Here is a 17,678-nt window from a genome sequence, read left to right on the forward strand (position 1 = left end):
TTCAAAAATAGAATCTTAAGTTCTAAAATATAAACTTGTTCTTCGAATTTCAACAATCAAACAATCGATTAAATAGCAAAATCTACTCCAAATGAGCTCAATTTGAAACATTACTTTCAAATATCATAAAGAACGATCTCAATCATCATATATCAAAATAACAGTAATCTAACAAATTTATTTTGCAACTAAGAAGAAGAAAAAGAAGAAACCCTAAACACCTACAATGGTACTTTGCAACTAAGAAGAAGAAAAAATTGAACGGCTCTTGGATATATGGGACATGAATACAAAGAAGAATAAAGCAGTAGAGAAGCTCCAAGATACATGTGAAATGAATACAGAGAAGAAAGAGCCGCAACGGAGAAGAAGAGAAAAGTGTGGGTATCTGAAATTACACAAAAATTGGGTACCAGTTAAACTTTTTAGAAAAAAGTGGGTACATGTTAAATGAGGATGAACAAATAGGGTGCCCCACGAAATTACTGAAATGATAGCAATTCATTTCTGTAACGACCCGGCCGGTTGTTTCATGAGTTATCACTCCGTTTTCCCCATTTCTTCTTATTATTGCCTTGTTCAACTGTATTTTTGTATTACCAAGTTAGTTGGCTCGGGTTCGGAGAGGTTTTTGTAAGGTTTGAGACACTTAGTCTCTTTTGAGGAAGCTTAAGTTGGAAAAGTCAATCGGATGTTGACTTATGTGCTAAAGGGATCGGATGGGAGTTTCGATGGTTGGGATAGCTTCGGGAGGTGATTTGGGACTTAGCAGCATGATCGGAATGTATTTTGGAGGTCCGGAGTAGATTTAGGCTTGAATTGGCAAAATTAGAATTTTGGCGTTTTCCGGTAGATAGGTGAGATTTTGGTATAGGAGTCAGAATGGAATTCCGGAAGTTGAAGTAGGTCCGTTGTGCTATTTGGGATGTGTGTGCAAACTTTTAGGTCATTCGGACGTGGTTTGATAGACTTTTTGATCGAAAGAGGAATTTAGAAGATTTTGGAATTCTTAGGCTTGAATTCGATGCGAATTTGGTGTTATGATGTTGTTTTTAGCGTTCTGAAGGTTGGAATAAGTTTGAATGATGTTATGGCATATGTTGGAATGTTTGGTTGAGGTTCCGAGGGCCTCAGGTGAGTTTCGGGTGGTCAAACGGACTATTTCATGTTGTGGAAAGTTGTAGAGAAATTGTTGTGTATGTTGTAGACAATTGACCTTCGCATTCACAAGTAGGCCCTCGCGTTCGCGAAAATTTAGGCTGGGAGGCTGTGAAGTTGGCCTTCACGTTCATGAAGGGGGTCCTGCAATCACGAAGGGTTGAGGCTCATGGTCATCACATTCGCGAGGTGCATGCCGCGTTCGCGTAGAAGTAAGGTGAGCAGCTGGGTCCAGGTTGGTTTGCTCTTCGCGTTCACGGGTGGAGTGTTGCATTCGCGGTGTGTAATAAAGTTAAGATTTCGTGTTCGTGAGGGGTTGTCGCATTCGTGTAAGAGGGAATTTTGGTCAACTTAAGTTTGTGCCTCACGTTCGCGAAGAAGGTTTTGAATGCCTCAGTAGAATGTTTTAAAAGCTCATTTCCGCGATTTTGGGTATAAGTTCCTCCATTGTTGGGCGATTTTGAAGCTTTTTGAAGGGGATTGAAGAGGGAATCAAGGGGGAACACTTGGAGGGTAAGATTTATGGACTTAATACTCAATCCTAATGTGTTTTCTACCTAATTAATCATGGAATTTAAGCCTAATATCGAAGAACTAGGGCTTGTAATTGGAGACCTAGAATTTGGGATTTGAGGGGTCGTTTGTGGTTGGATTTTGGTGATTTTGATATGAATGAACTCGGGGAGTGATAAAGAGTCTATTGATGTAATTTTTATCGGAATTCGAGACGCGGACTCAGGGGTCGGGTTTGGCCAATTTCGGGATTTGTGTTGTAATTTGATTTCTTTCGAGTGGGCTTTGTTTCCTTAGCATATTTTGATGGTTTTGCAATAATTTTGGTTAGATTTGGAGCATCCGGAGGCCGATTCGAGAGGCAAAGGCATCGCTGCTAGAGTTTGGACCGGACAGAGGTGAGTAATGATTGTAAATGTTGTCCTGAGGGTATGAAACCCCGAATTTCACATCGTCGTGCTATTTTGAGGTGAAGAACACGTTAGATGACGAGCGTGGAGTCATGTACCGTTGGGGTTTTGTGACTTAGTCCATCCCGTATGACTGTTTTACCACGTATTTGATTGGAAATTGTTTGTTATCATCATATGTGGGCTGAATGCCATATTTGGGCCTCGTGCCAACTATTTGGATCCTTAGGGGATCTCACTGATTTGATTTCATATTTGTACTTAGTCATGCTATATTATACTGTTTTCATAACTCAACCATGTTTACTTTGTTTAAACACTTTAAATGATATTTTGGGCTAAGCGTCATATTTTACTGTGCCCGTGTGCCTTTTAGAGATTTCTGACTGAGTAGCACCGAGGGCCTGTGTTGTGAGGATTATTATGGGATCGGGTTGCACGCCACAGCAGTGTTGTACTGATTATGATTATGAGGCCTAGGGCCTGAGTTGTACGCCACGAGGTGGCTTGATATGAGGCCGAGAGCCTATTGATTATGCCACGAGATGGCTTGATATTGTGCTTGGGCCGTAAGGGGCCCCTCCTGGAGTCTGTACACCCCTAGTGAGCGCGGGTACCTATTGTGATATGAGATATATCCCGAAGGGCTGGTGTTGTTCCATGTTATTGCCCGAGGGGATGATTCTATTGACATTGTGCCCGAGGGGCAGATTTTTATGCGTTTATCTTTCCTAGCTGCCTTCATTTACTTGTCTAACTGATAAAAAAGCGTTTTAAAGAAGCTTATAGTGAACTAAGGTGTTTTATGAGATTTCACTATTTTATTGCACTTTATTAGTTTTACTCTGCCTCTTTATAGCATGTTATTATGTTTTTATGTGATTTCTTATCGCTCAGTCTTCAGTTATTGTTATTATTCACTGAGTTGGAGTACTTACTTTACTCCCTGCACCCTGTGTGCAGATTTAGGAGCTTCAGGTGTTGCTAGCGAGGGTTGATAGCTTCTAGCAGATTTCGGAGTCCACTAGGTAGCTGCTCGGCATTCGTAGCCCAGTGTTTCTCCCTCCTATCATTATTTCTTTCCCTTGTACTGGATTTTGTAATATATTGTGTACTCCCTTTTCTATATTCCTAGACTTGTGTTAGATGCTCATGACTGGTGACAACCCGATGTCGGGCTATATTTGTTAATCAAATTGGGGGGTTTGTGTCGGATAGCATTGTCTTCAAGAGAGGCGACATCACGATCGGGTCTGAGTTTAGGGTCGTGACAATTACTTTTTTCTTTTTCCTTTTTTCTTCTTTTTGGGTCAAGACACATACTTGAATTAACTGAAATAGTCGTCCATTCAACTGCTTAAAATAAAAATAATTTTAATTCATAAATATGAGTAATTTTCATAAACCACTATAGTTTAGAGCCTAGTAACTATAGTTTGCCTAGCTACCATTCGTAGCTACTATTCAGTTTTTACTAACTTGTATCACTTGTATTCAAACACGCAACGAGTACAACCTATGTTGTAACAACCCTACCGGTCGTTTTGCTTTCTAGAAGGAGCCCAGGAGCGGTCGAGCTCTCGCAGGTGTGGCCAAGGGGAAGGAGCCCAGGAACCGCAGATGCGGCTCCATTTCCGCAGAAGCGGAACCGCAAGAGCGGTCCCAGCCAGCTCCAGCCCAACTCCGCAGATGCGGGCTACCCCTCGCAGAAGTGTGACCGTAGATGCGGTCCCTTAACCGCAGATGCAAAAATCGCTGAAGGCAGTGCCTTCATTTAATACAGGAATGTGTTATTTTTGACATATTTCCTTCATTGTTTGGGCGATTTGGGAGCTTCCAAAGAATGGATTTCCACCTAGCATTGAGAGGTAAGTTATACCTACTTAATTTGAGTTTAAAATTTTGGTTTTGGTTAGATTAACACATAAAGATTGGTGAAAAATCATGAGATTAGAGTAAAACCTAGAGTTTTGATAAAAACAAGATTTAACCACGAAATTTGTTATAGAATAAAGTAAAAATCATATATTATTAATCCTTAGGTTATGAGTAACAACTTCCCTAAAATATTTTCAGAATCCGAGCACGTGTGCCTAGGGATGGATTTTAGGAAACTTGTATTTAGGGTTGGGGAATTACTTTAATAGTTGAAATATGAACTCTTGAGCATGTATTGACTAGTTCTTACCCCGTTTAATTAGTTTTGGATCGTTCGGCTCCAAATTGAGGGTTTGAGCATGTTCTTGACATTGAAAGTAATCATTGAAGCGAGATGAGTCTCCTTTCTAACCTTGTAAAAGGGAATTGTCTCATAGGTGAAACAATTGAATAATTGCCACTAAATGCGGGAGCTACGTACGCACAAAGTGACGAGAGTCCGTGCATAGCGATTATTATGCTTAAGTCCGGGTAGTATAGGACCCAAAAGTTTTTTTATATGTTATTCTTGTAACTTTATCGTCAATGTAGATTGCTTAAATCATGTTGAATGTGGTAAACGGATTTATAAAGAGGAACATCATTTTTCTTGACCATTTAAAGAGAAGTTGACCTTTCTTTGAGTACTTGCTTCCCTGATAAATTCCTGCTTGACTTTTTGTGGTGTTTAATTCTATTTGACCATGTCACATGTATGATTCACGAGCGAGATAATAGATGTATATATGGTTCGCGCCGTTCGACCCTTCAGCAGTGCACAGTTTATTTTTATGTTGGATCGGGCCGTACGATCTCGACACTATTTGCGCATGCTTCTTGTTTGGTATTATTTTGTGATTTGAACTATCTCAAATGCCTTTAAAGGGAAATTGTTATCTGAGGTATTATCTAAAAAAGAACCAATCATTTCCTGCTATAAATTTGTTATTTATTCATGACATTCATGCTTAGTATAACACTTAAATTATACTATTTTTGACCCTATTAAGTGTCAAGCAGACCCCTCGTCACTACTTCTCCGAGGTTAGACTAGCTACTTACTGGGTACATATTGTTTATGTACTCATACTTCACTTATGTACTTAATTGTACAGGATCTGAAGCAGGTACATCTGGCTATCCGTCTGGTGCGCATCCTTGATAGTAGGCCGAGATTCCACGGTGAGCTGCTCCCTTCCTATGCCATACAACAGCGTGATGGAGTCTCTTTTGGTTTTGACTGTCTATTCTATTTCAGACAGTAGGATAGACTTATTCTTTTGTATATTCTACTAGATGACCATATACTTGTGACACCAGGTCTTGGTACACACATTGGTAGACTATTCTTTTGGGTTGTATATCTATTACTTAAGTTGCTAATTATCACTTGTTCAAATTCAATTAAGAAAATGCTGGAGTTGTTTTGGTAAAGTAAAAATGAGGACACACTAATATATTTGGGTTGGCTTGCCCGACAACGGTGTTGGGTGCCATCATGACCCATAATGAAATTGGGTCGTGACATATGTCAACTATATCTGTTTGCACAATTGTATTCATTTGTGCAACGAAAACAATATGTATCAACTATAACCAAAGCGAAATGCAAGGGTGTATACAAGGATACAACTTGTATTGAATGTATACATGGGTGTATACACAGGATACAAAGGGTGTATACACGGTTACAACTTGTATCAACTGTATTTTTATGCCCAACGAATACAATTAAGGTAAAATACAGAAATACAGAAAAATAAAATATTCTTGTTGAGAGTCGAACTCAAGACCTCTGATAACCAAGTGGGCTCTCTAATCAACTAAGCTACGAGAGCTTGTTGCTCTCTTATTTTAGTTTATAACAATTAATTTCTTATTTAATGAATTTGCTATAAAATGCAAATACATCTATGAATGATAAATTTGCTGAAAGTATAGCTACGAATGATAAATACAATGTAAATGTTTGATGTGTCGCGTAATTTTCCCTAAATAATATGTATAAATCATATATAATCAAAATATAATTTATGTTTACCGCCTAGAAAAAATAAATAATGAATCCAGCCGATTAATTATTCAAAAATTCCTTTCGTTATCTTCTAGGCCCAAAAGATAAAATTAAATGGTCCAAAATAAAAGTCATATACTTTTCCAAATTTTATTGAGTAATTATTTTGTCAAACTAGACTATAAAGTATTATTTATTATTGTAACGAACCGGCCGGTCGTTTTAAGAATTAACGCCCTGATCCCCTATTAGATGTTTTACCCGTGTTTATTTCTGCAATTGTGACTTGCCGGGAAGATTCATTTGGAGTTTCGGGGGTGTTTTGGAATACTTCATCCCTAAATGAGAGCTTAAGCTTTAGAATTTGGACCGCAGCCGGAGTAGTGTGAAGAGGGCCTTGAAATGGGATTCCGTCGGTTCTGTTCTCTATGTTGGGTGATTTTAGACTTAGGGGCGTGTTCGGATTGTGTTTCTGAGGTCCGTAGCTTATTAGGCTTGAAATGTCAAAAGTCGAATTTTTGAAGTTTCCGGTTCGATAGTGAGATTTTGATATCGGGGTCGGAATAGAATTCCAAAAGTTGGAGTAGGTCCATCGTGTCATTTGGGATGTGTATGAAAATTGCAGGTTATTCGAACGAGGTTTGATAGACTTTTTGATCGAAAGCGGAAATTGAAAGTTTTTAGAATCCTTAGGCTTGAATCCGCGGGTGTTTTGATGATTCGATATTGTTTTGAGTGTTCCAAAGATTGGTACGAGTTTGAATAGTGGTATATGACTTGTTTGTATTTTTAGTTGTGGCCTGGGGGCCTCGGGATGATTTCGTAAGATTTTCAGAAGAATTTGAAGATGTTTGGAGCAGTTTCAACTACTGAACTTCTGTCATAACTGCACCTGCGGTTAGGGGACCGTAGGTGCGTGATCGCAGAAGTGATGGAGGAATCGCAGATGTAGCCAGGCGCTTGGAAACAAGAATCCGTATGTGTGATAGGTTGATCATACCTGCAAGACCGCAGGTGCGGTAGAAGAAGCGTAGGTGTGGCCCGGTACTTTAAGTGGATTTTTGCAGATGCGCACTTGGGACTGCAGGTGCGCGTCTGCAGGTGCGAGGCCAGGGCCGCATGTGAGAAAACCCTGGGCCAGAACCTATATAAATTTTCAGTGACGATTTTTGCCCATTCTTTCACCATTTTCATCCGGATTTTGAGCTTTTGGGGATGTTTTTGAGAGAGAATTCTAGGGAGCTTCGAGGAGGTAAGGTTTTTGGAACCCAAACTTGTTATATAGTATTATTCTACTGATTTGGCATGAAATTTATAGAGAATAAGGGTTAGAATTGGGGGTTTAGGGTTTGAAATTGGAGACTTCGATTTAAGGATTTAAGGGGTTGTTTGTGGTCCGATTTTGATGTATTTGGTATGTATGAACTCGTGAGAGTGTAAGGATTCTAGTTTTGCAAATTTTATCTGATTCCGAGACGTGGGTCCAGGGGAGTTATTTGGAGATTTTCTTAATTTTGTGTGTTAGCTTCGAATTAATTAGTGTAATTAGTTACCTGAAGTTATATTTATCTTATGCAATTGATTTGAATAGATTTGGGTCATCTGGAGTCGGGTACCCGTGGCAAGAATGTGATTTCGAGTTGATTGAGCTTGTTCGAGGTAAGTGGCTTGCCTAACCTTGTGTAGGGGAACTCCCATTAGGATTTGGTATTGTTGCTATATGAGTGCCATGTGCTAATTGTTGATGAGTGCCGTGAGGTGATGAGTACATACACGTGCTAATTGTTGAAATCCCTTTTTCCTTAAGCTAATACCATGTTTTCTTGTAGTTTTAGCAAATACTTGTACTTGAAGCCTCTTGTTTAGATTAGGAAAAGCATGCCTATGTGACATAATTTCCTTTCCTGCTTAATTGCCTACTTGTACTCTGTGCAGTATGTTAGAGTAGAAACTTCCTGTTTAATTCTTGAATAGAACTGTATATTCATCTGAGATGGTTGTGTGTTTACGTTGGGACTAAGGGACGATATCCTGGGAGATCCCCCTATTTGTTTACTTTTGGACTATGGATCGGTATTCCTGTAGATCCCCCTGCACATTTATATTGGAACTACGCGACTGCACACAGTAGATTCCCCCAGTATTGAGTATTTACATTTGGGACTATGGATTTGTATTTCGGTAGACCCCCACGCACTACGAGTTGGACAACGGGACGACACCCGGGAGATCCTCTGGATATTTACGCTTGGGACTACGGGACATTATCCCGGGAGATCCCCTGTTGCTATTTATGTGTACCGAGTTAGATTCTTTCTGACTTTTTATTCGTTATAGACTGTTAGCACTTTAATTACATTATCGTATTCTATAATGTTTCACCTTATTTTTCATCTATAATCAGTAGGGCCCTGACCTTCCTTGTCACTACTCGATCGAGGTTAGGAGTGGCACTTACTGAGTACCGTTGTGGTGTACTCATGCCCTTCCTGCGCATGTTTTTCATATGCAGATCGAGGTTCTTCGGCTCAGATATACCATTAGTGAGGCGACACAATCTTCAAAGACTTCGAGGTATATTTGACGTGTTCGCAGACCGAGGAGTCCCTCTCTATTCTCCCCTCTAGATTTAGCTTTCATGTATTTACTTTTGTTTAGACATTTTGGAGATTAGAACACTTGTAGTCATTCAACAACTTGTAATATCATGAGATTCTAGGTTTTGGGAGTTGATTCAGTTTGATAATATATATATGGTATCTTAAATATTTTATTTATGTTTATTCCGCAGTTTTTGGCTCATTTTTATCTTTCGTTTATTTTTCCGCAAATCGTTAGGCTTACCTAGTCGTAGAGACTAGGTGCCATCACAATAGTTCATGGAGGGTGAACATGGTTCGTGACAAGTTGGTATCAAAGCTCTAGGTTCATACGAGTCATCAATCACAAGCAGGTTTATTAGAGTCTCGTGGATCGGTACAGAGACGTCTGTACTTATCTACGAGAGGCTATGTAATTGTTAGGAAAATTCCACTTGATTTAATTTCCTTGTCGTACGAGATTTTGGTATCACCATTCTAAACTTCTGTCTTCTATTCTCTCACAGATGTTGAGTGCACGTGCTACCGGAGATGACCAGGTGCTCGCACCCCTACTAGAGACATCAGAGGTTGGAGCCGAGGTAGAGGTCGAGGTCGCGCCCGTGGTGCGGCCGAGCACCCACGCGAGCTGCCACAGAGGAGCCACCAGCAGCTCTAGCCAGAGTCCAAGCACCTGATATGCCTACTGCTACTACTATTCTAGCTCTTTAGGAGACTCTTGCACAGTTCGTGAGTATGTACACCACCCTAGCTCAGGTAGGGCTGATTCCTTTTACCTCGTATTGATGATCTGTTTGACCAGGTACAAGGTGCAAGAGTGTTTTTTAAGATTGACTTGCATTCAGGTTACCATCAGTTAAAGATTCGGGAGCCAGATATCTCGAAGATTACTTTCAGGACTTGGTATGGTCATTACGAGTTCCTTGTTATATCATTTGGGCTGACCAATGCCCCATTAGTTTTCATGCATTTGATGCACAATGTGTTCCGGTCATATCTTGACTCGTTCATCGTTGTCTTTATTGATGATATTCTGGTATACTCCTGGAGTCCGGAGGACCTTGAGTAGCACCTGAGGACAGTGCTTCAGACTTTGAGGGAAAAGAAGTTATATGCAAATTTCTCGAAATTTGAGCTTTGGTTGGATTCTGTGGCATTCTTAGGCTACGGGGTATCGAGTGAGGCTATACAGGTGGATCCGAAGAAACTGGAAGTAGTGCAGAGTTGGCCAAGACCATCCTCAGTTATAGAGATCCGTAGTTTTCTTGGCTTGGCGGGTTATTACCATCGATTTGTCGAGGGGTTTTCATCGATTGCACTATCTATGACCAGGCTAACCCAGAAGGGTACTCTGTTCCAGCGGACAGAAGAGTGTGAGGTGAGCTTCTAGAAGCTCAAGAAAGTTTTAACTACAACCCTAATATTGATATTGCCTATAGGTTTAGGGTCTTATACTGTCTATTGTGATGCCTTGAGGATTGGCCTTGGAGCGGTATTGATGCAAGACGGTAGGGTGATTGCCTAAGCGTCCAGACAGTTGAAGGTACATGAGAAGAACTATCCCATCCATTATCTCGAGTTGGCTGCTATTGATCATGCCTTGAAGATTTGGAGTCATTATTTGTACGGTGATCCTTGTGAGATCTATATTGATCACCGGAGTTTGCAGAATCTGTTCAAGCAGAAGGATCTTAATTTGCACTAGAGGAGGTTGTTAGAGCTGCTGAAGGACTATGATATCACTATCTTGTATCACCGAGCAAGGCCAATGTGGTGGCCGATGATTTGAGTTGCCAGGCGGAGAGTTTGGCTTATTTACCAGCAGTAAAGAGGCCCATGGCGATGGATGTTCAGGCCTTAGCCAGCCAGTTTGTAAGATTGGATCTTTTGGAGCCCAGTCGGGTTCTAGCTTGCGTGGTCTCTCGGTATTCCTTATTTGATCGTATCAGGGAGCGTCAGTATGATTACCCTCATTTGCTCGTCCTCAAAGACAAGGTTCTGCACGGCAATGCCAGAGATGTGTCTATTAGTGATGACGGGGTATTGAGGATGCAGAGTTGGGTATATGTACCTAATGTTGATGGGCTTCGGGAGTTGATTCTAGAGGAGGCCCATAGTTCGCGATATTCCATCCATCCAGGTGCGGCAAAGATTTACCAGGATTTGAGGCAGCGCTATTGGTGGAGGCGGATGAAGAAAGATATAGTTGGGTTTGTAGCTCGATGCCTTAATTGTTAGCAGGTAAAGTAGGAGCACCAGAGACCGGGTGGGTTGCTTCAGCAGATAGAGATTCCATAGTGGAAGTGGGAGCGAATCAATATGGACTTCGTAGTTGGGCTCCCACGGACTTTAATAAAGTTCCAAGCCATTTGGGTGATTATGGATCGACTGACCAAGTCCGCGTACTTCATTTTATGTGTAGTACCTATTCTTCGGACGGTTGGCGGAGATTTATATCCGGAGATTGTTCGTCTGCATGGTATTCCAGTTTCTATCATTTTAGACAGAGGTACCCAGTTCACATCACGGTTCTGGAGGGTCGTACAACATGAGTTAGGTACTCGGGTGGAGTTGAGCAGATCATTTTACCCCCAGACGGATGGACAATCCGAGCGCACTATTCAAATTCTTTAGGATATGCTCCGTGCGTGTGTGATGGAGTTTGGAGGTTCTTGGGATTAGTTCTTGCCACTGGCGGAGTTTGCCTACAGCAACAACTATCAGTCCAACATTCATATGGCACTGTATGAGGATTTGTATGGTAGTCAGTATAGATCCCCGATGGGTTGGTTTGAGCCGGGTGAGGTTAGATTATTGGGCACAGACCTGGTTCAGGATGCCTTGGAGAAAGTTAAGCTGATTCAGGATAGACTCCATACAGCCTAGTCTAGACAAAAGAGTTATGCGGACCAGAAGGTTCGTGATGTTTCCTATATGGTTGGAGAGCGGGTCTTGCTTCAGGTTTCGCCAATTAGCCGCTTTCCCCGTATTTATTTCTACTATTGTGACTTGCCAGGAGGATTCATTTGGAGTTTCGGGGTGTTTTGGGACACAGTCCCTAAATGAGAGCTTGAGCTTTAGAATTTGGACTGCAGTTGGATCAGTGTGAAGACGGCCTCGGAATGAGATTCTATTGGTTCCGTTAGCTCCGTTGGGTGATTTTGGGCTTATGGGAATGTTCGGATTGTGTTTTGGAGGTCCGTAGCTTATTAGGCTTGAAATGCCGAAAGTCAAATTTTTGAAGTTTCCGGTTCGATAGTGAGATTTTGATATCGGGTTTGGAATGGAATTTCGGAAATTGGAGTATGTCCGTTGTGTCATTTGGGGCGTGTGTGCAAAATTTTAGGTCATTTGAACGAGGTTTGATAGATTTATTGATCAAAAGCGGAAATTGGAAGTTTTTAGAATCCTTAGGCTTGAATCGAGGGTGTTTTGATGATTCGATGTTATTTTGAGTGTTCCAAAGATTGGTACGAGTTTGAACAGTGGTATATGACTTGTTTGTATTTTTGTTTGAGGTTCCGGGGGACTCAGGATGATTTCGGAAGATATTTCGAAAAATTGGGAGATGTTTGGAGTAGCTTCAGCTGCTGCTTTTCTGTCATAACCGCACCTGCAGTTAGGAGATCGCAGAAGCGATGGAGGAGCCACAGATGCGGTCAGGCGCTTGGAAACCAGAATTCATAGGTGCGATAGGTTAAGCGCACCTACGAGACCGCATCTGCGGTAGAAGAAGTGCAGGTGTGGCCCGGTACTTTAAGTGGATTTTCGCAGATGCGCACCTGAGACCGCAAGTGCGGGTCCGCAGGTCCGAGGCCAGGGTCGTAGTTGCAGAAACCTTGGGCCAGAACCTATATAAAGTTTCAGTCGCAATTTTTGCCCATTCTTTCACCGTTTTCATCCGTATTTTGATCTTTTTGGGATGTTTTTGAGAGAGAATTCAAGGGAGCTTCGAGGAGGTATGGCTTTTGGAACCAAAACTCGTTATATGGTATTATCCTACTGATTTGGCAAGAAATTTATGGAGAATAAGGGTTAGAATTGGGGGTTTATGGTTTGAAATTGGAGACTTCGATTTAGGGATTTAAGGGGCTATTTGTGGTCCAATTTTGATGTATTTGGTATGTATGAACTCGTGAGAGTGTAAGGATTCTAGTTTTGAAAATTTTATCCGATTTTGAGATGTGGGCCCGGGGGACTTATTGGGCACTTTTCTTAATTTTGTGTGTTAGCTTCGAATTAATTAGTAGAATTAGTTACTAGAAGTTATATTTACATTATGTAATTGATTGTAATATATTTGGGCCATTTGGAGTCGGGTACTCGTTGTAAGAACGTGATTTCGAGTTGATTGAGCTAGTTTGAGGTAAGTGGCTTGCCTAACCTTGTGTGGGGGAACTTCCTTTAGGATTTGGTATTGTTGTTATATGAGTGCCGTGTACGTGAGGTGACAAGTGCGTACACCTACTAATTGTTGAAAATCTCGTTTTCCTTAAGCTAATACCATATTTTCTTGTAGTTTTAGCAAATACTTGTACTTGAAGCCTCTTGTTTAGATTAGGAAAAGCATGCCTACGTGACTTAATTGCATTTCTTGCTTAATTGCCTACTTGTACTCTATGTAGCATGTTAGAGTAGAAATTTCCTATTTAATTCTTGAATAGAACTATATATTTGTCTAAGATGGTTGTATGTTTACTTTGGGACTACGGGACGATATCTCGGGAGATCCCCCTGCTTGTTTACTTTGGGACTACGGATCGGTATTCCGGTAGATCCCCCTGCACACTTATATTGGAACTACGGGACTGCACCCGGTAGATTCCCCCAGTACTAGGTATTTACATTTGGGACTACAGATTTGTATTCCGGTAGATCCCCCACGCACTACGAATTAGACTACGGGACGACACCCGGGAGATCCTCCGGATATTTACGTTTGGGACTACGGGACGGTATCCCGGGAGATCCCCTGTTGCTATTTCTGTGTACTGAGTTAAATTATTTCTGTCTTTTTATTCGTTATAGACTATTAGAACTTTAATTATATTGTTGTATTCTATACTATTTCACCTTGTTTTTCATCTATAATCAGTAGGGCCCTGGCCTTTCTCGTCGCTACTCGATCGAAATTAGGCTTGGCACTCACTGAGTACCACTGTGGTGTACTAATGCCCTTCCTGCACATATTTTTCATGTGCAGATCTAGGTTATTCGGCTCAGTCATACCATCAGTGAGGCGAGGCGATCTTCAGAGATTTCGAGGTATATCTGCCGCGTCCGCAGACCGAGGAGTCCCTCTCTATTCTTCCCTCTAGCTTTAGCTTTCTTGTATTTACTTTTGTTTAGACATTCTAGAGATTAGAACACTTTCAGTCATTCAACAGCTTGTGATATCATGAGATTCCGGGTTTTGGGAGATGATTCAGTTTGAGAATATATATATATATATATATATATATATATATATATATATATATATATATATATATATATATATATATGCCGACTGACATTTTAAATGTTTTATTTATGTTTATTCCGCAGTTTTTGGCTAGTTTTTATCTTTTGTTTCTTTTTCCACAAATCGTTAGGCTTACCTAGTCGTGAGAAGACTAGGTTTCATCACGACAGTTCACGGAGGGCGAACTTGGGTCGTGACAATTTTTTTTATAAAGCAAGAGAAAAAATAACAAGTAAAACTTTTTGGGTCTCCCACCAATTCTTTTCCTTTTCTTTCGCTTCATGTAACTCTTATGTGTCAAATACTCAAATGTCATGTTCAACGAGTATGAAATTATAGATGGACCTAAAATATAAGCTTAAAGTTCTGAGTTCTTTATGAAGTATGGGTACCAAACTTATTATTCATGTTATTTTTCAAGAGATTTCACATATGCACCTATGAATTATCCCTAAAAGGATGGGGTTCAATTAAACCATTCTCCAAAAACGAGGTCCGTGCCTGTATGAAAAAAAAATGAAATTATTTTATGAAATTATGAAGTTACTAAATTATTTTATATAACAAAAGTTACTCAACTTATTAAAGTATCACAAAAGTCACTAAACATTTTTTATAACCAAAAAGTCACTCAATGTTACCTAAGTATCACGGAAAGTCATTAAGAATAAAAAGAAGACATGATAATAATGAATATAATTTTTTTTTGATACTTAGGCAAAGTTGAACATATTGTTTTATGAAAAATTGTTTATTGTTTTTTGTGGCTAGTTGTGCAAAAATGCATTTCGCTATCTTCTAGGCCCAAAAAAAAAAAAATTAATGGGTGCAAAATGAAAAAGTAATATTCTTTTCCAAATTTTTTTCCGTAATTATTTTAATACTAGACTAAAGAGAATTGTTTTGACAAAAGAGCAAGAGTAAAAATAAAATAACTAGTAAAACCTTTGGGCTCTCCCATCAATGTATTCGAGAAAATAAACATTACACATGGAATTAATTATTTCGCTGACAAGGCAAGACATGTGGATCACTAGAAATCGACAGCTGAAGAAGACTATTAAAAGAGACGTGAGTTTAATAGGTATGAGCAAAACGTCTAAGAGACGAGAAGAAATGGTTGCTCGAGTCTCTTTAGCGATTTGAAGAGACACCGGTGGAATGAACCAAAACAATAAAAAAGGACAAATTCATTGATCTTCAATTAATGGGCATGAGTGATAACAAACGTTACAGAATCTTCACGAAATAGTTACGATTACCAATTACAACGTTTCATTAATGCCATTAAATCTCATAATGACTCTATCATAAAAGGAAAAAGACGTTGTACTTAGAAATAACTATATAAGGAAAAGGAATGTCATTTGTATGGACACGTTCTGATTATTATTGAAATACAATTATTTACTTTTTCTTTCTACTGATTACTTTGCTATTCTAATTTTCATTCTTTCTTATTGCAAGAATATTGATTTCTTTGATTATCAGTAACCCGAGTACTTCTAAACATAGGCTTTGACCGAAGTTATTATTTTTTAGTAAAATAAATTGGTTACATTATCGGGAATCTGATAATCCATTCACTTCCCCAAGTCTTTTTATTATTAAAAAATAGGCTTTGACCGAAGTTATTACTTTTTAGTTAAACAAATTGGTTATGTTATCGGAATCTGATAATCCATTCACTTCCCCAAGTCTTTTTATTATTAAAAAATCATGTTGAATGTTAAAGACAACAACCAACAAAATCAGCAACACCAGTTGAACCAGCAAAATCAACAAGGGGATGGAACTCCAGTCCCTTCACCATGAAACGTTTCTCAACAATCCCGAGAAAGGACACCTGACAGATCTGAATCACATGTGAATGACCAACATGGGGATGATCAAGCTATTGATGAAGCATTAAAATAATTAATTGGAGAATAGATCAATAATGCTCTTCAAGCTTTTGTTAGTGGGTTGCCAACTGTACCACCGACTCCTCCTCTTAATAATACCGCAACCATAGAAAATTCACGCTCGGTACTTGACAATTCGGGCAGTGTAGAGACTCCCATCGAATCTCTGATGGAAGGTCAGCTATTTTAATTAATTCTAATTTAGGAAGTTTAATACTAACTTTGCAGAAACAGCTCAAGGAGTAGAACGATCACATAGAGCAGATACCTGGTGTTCCACCTATAATCAAAGGAGTGGACATGGATAAATAATCTCAACAACCTTGGAAGCCAAGTGTTGCACCTTTGCCTCTTCCAAAAAAGTTCAAGATGCCCGATATCCCGAAGAATGATGGGATAGCCGACCCACGAGATCATGTAATTGTGTTTAGAACTAGTGTGAAAGGCAACGATTTGTCTAAGCAAGAGATTGAATCAGTACTGGTCAAAATATTCCGTGAAACACTCATAAATGGAGCACTAACATGGTATTCTCTTTTACTTGAAAACTCTATTGATTATTTTGCTGAGCTTGCAGATTCGTTCATAAAAGCACACTCGGGAGCTCAAAAAATTAAGAAGAGGATAACAGACATCTTCAAAATAAAACAAGGAGATGCAAAGCTACTCAATGAATTCGTGGATAGATTCCAGCGTGAAAGAATGATGCTACCATGCGTACCTGATAATTGGGCGGCTATGGCATTTGCAAGTAATTTAAATGAGAAGAGCTCAGAAGCCATGAGGAGACTTAAAGAAAGCTTACGAGAATTCCCTGCAACAACTTGGAATGATGTTTATAATAGGTATTGTACAAAGCTACAGATAGAAGAAGATACTACCACTCAGTCGCGTGGAGATGAAAGAGTAAGCTCGAGGCGACCAAAAACTAAAAAAAGGTCTGGTAAGAACAGGTACGAGCCTTACATGGGACCAGCAGGAAGGGATTCACACTCAAAACAGGAGAACCTGAGGTACGATTCCAGATCTAGGGACAAAGATCCGGGTTCGCCATCTAATTTTGAAAGGAATGAGACACACGAGATACACGGGACAACGAAAGAAGCTCAAAAGCGAAGATTCGCAACTAGTTTCAATGTTAGCACATCCTAGTTGGTAGCTATTCTAAAAAGCATGGGAGATAAGGTACGATGGCCAAAAGAAATGAGGTCGACCCTAATAGAAGAAACCCACATTTCTGGTGCGAGTTTCACAATGATCACGATCATAAAAAAACAAATTGTAGATTGCTACAAGGTAAAGTAGAGCACTTATTAAAACAAGGCTACTTAACTGAATTGTTCAGTGAAAAGGATAAGCAAGCATATATGAAGAATAGGCAGGAGCCCCCAAAACCTCCGTCACCAAGAGAACAGTTAATGTCATAAGCAGTGGAGAGGAGCTCAATAGTGTGTACGCCTGCAAAAAAGTTATTAAAAATCACAGTCACCCACGGGAAGCGAGTTCGCCAAGTTTTGGAAAAAAGACAGTTTAACATTTGATGATGCAGATGCAGATGATGTGTTGATCCCACATAATGATGCATTAGTTATATCTTTACTTGTACATGATACTAATGTAGAATGAGTTTTGTTTGATCCGGGTATCTCTGTAAATATCATTCTTTTAAGAGTAATAAACGAGATGCAAGCTGATGAC

At 39.8% G+C, this 17,678-nt stretch overlaps 1 protein-coding gene across 1 annotated transcript; it reads left to right on the forward strand.

Annotated features, from left to right (window-relative positions):
- Positions 1-16,349: 16,349 nt before the first annotated feature.
- On the forward strand, positions 16,350-17,132 carry LOC138891249 (uncharacterized). The gene has a single exon (XM_070174517.1). It carries the CDS (start codon positions 16,350-16,352, stop codon positions 17,130-17,132), a length of 783 nt encoding a protein of 260 aa, XP_070030618.1.
- The last annotated feature ends 546 nt before the right edge of the window (positions 17,133-17,678 follow it).

This window comes from Nicotiana sylvestris, chromosome 1 (genome assembly GCF_000393655.2).
Source record: "Nicotiana sylvestris chromosome 1, ASM39365v2, whole genome shotgun sequence".
Lineage (NCBI taxonomy): Eukaryota > Viridiplantae > Streptophyta > Magnoliopsida > Solanales > Solanaceae > Nicotiana > Nicotiana sylvestris.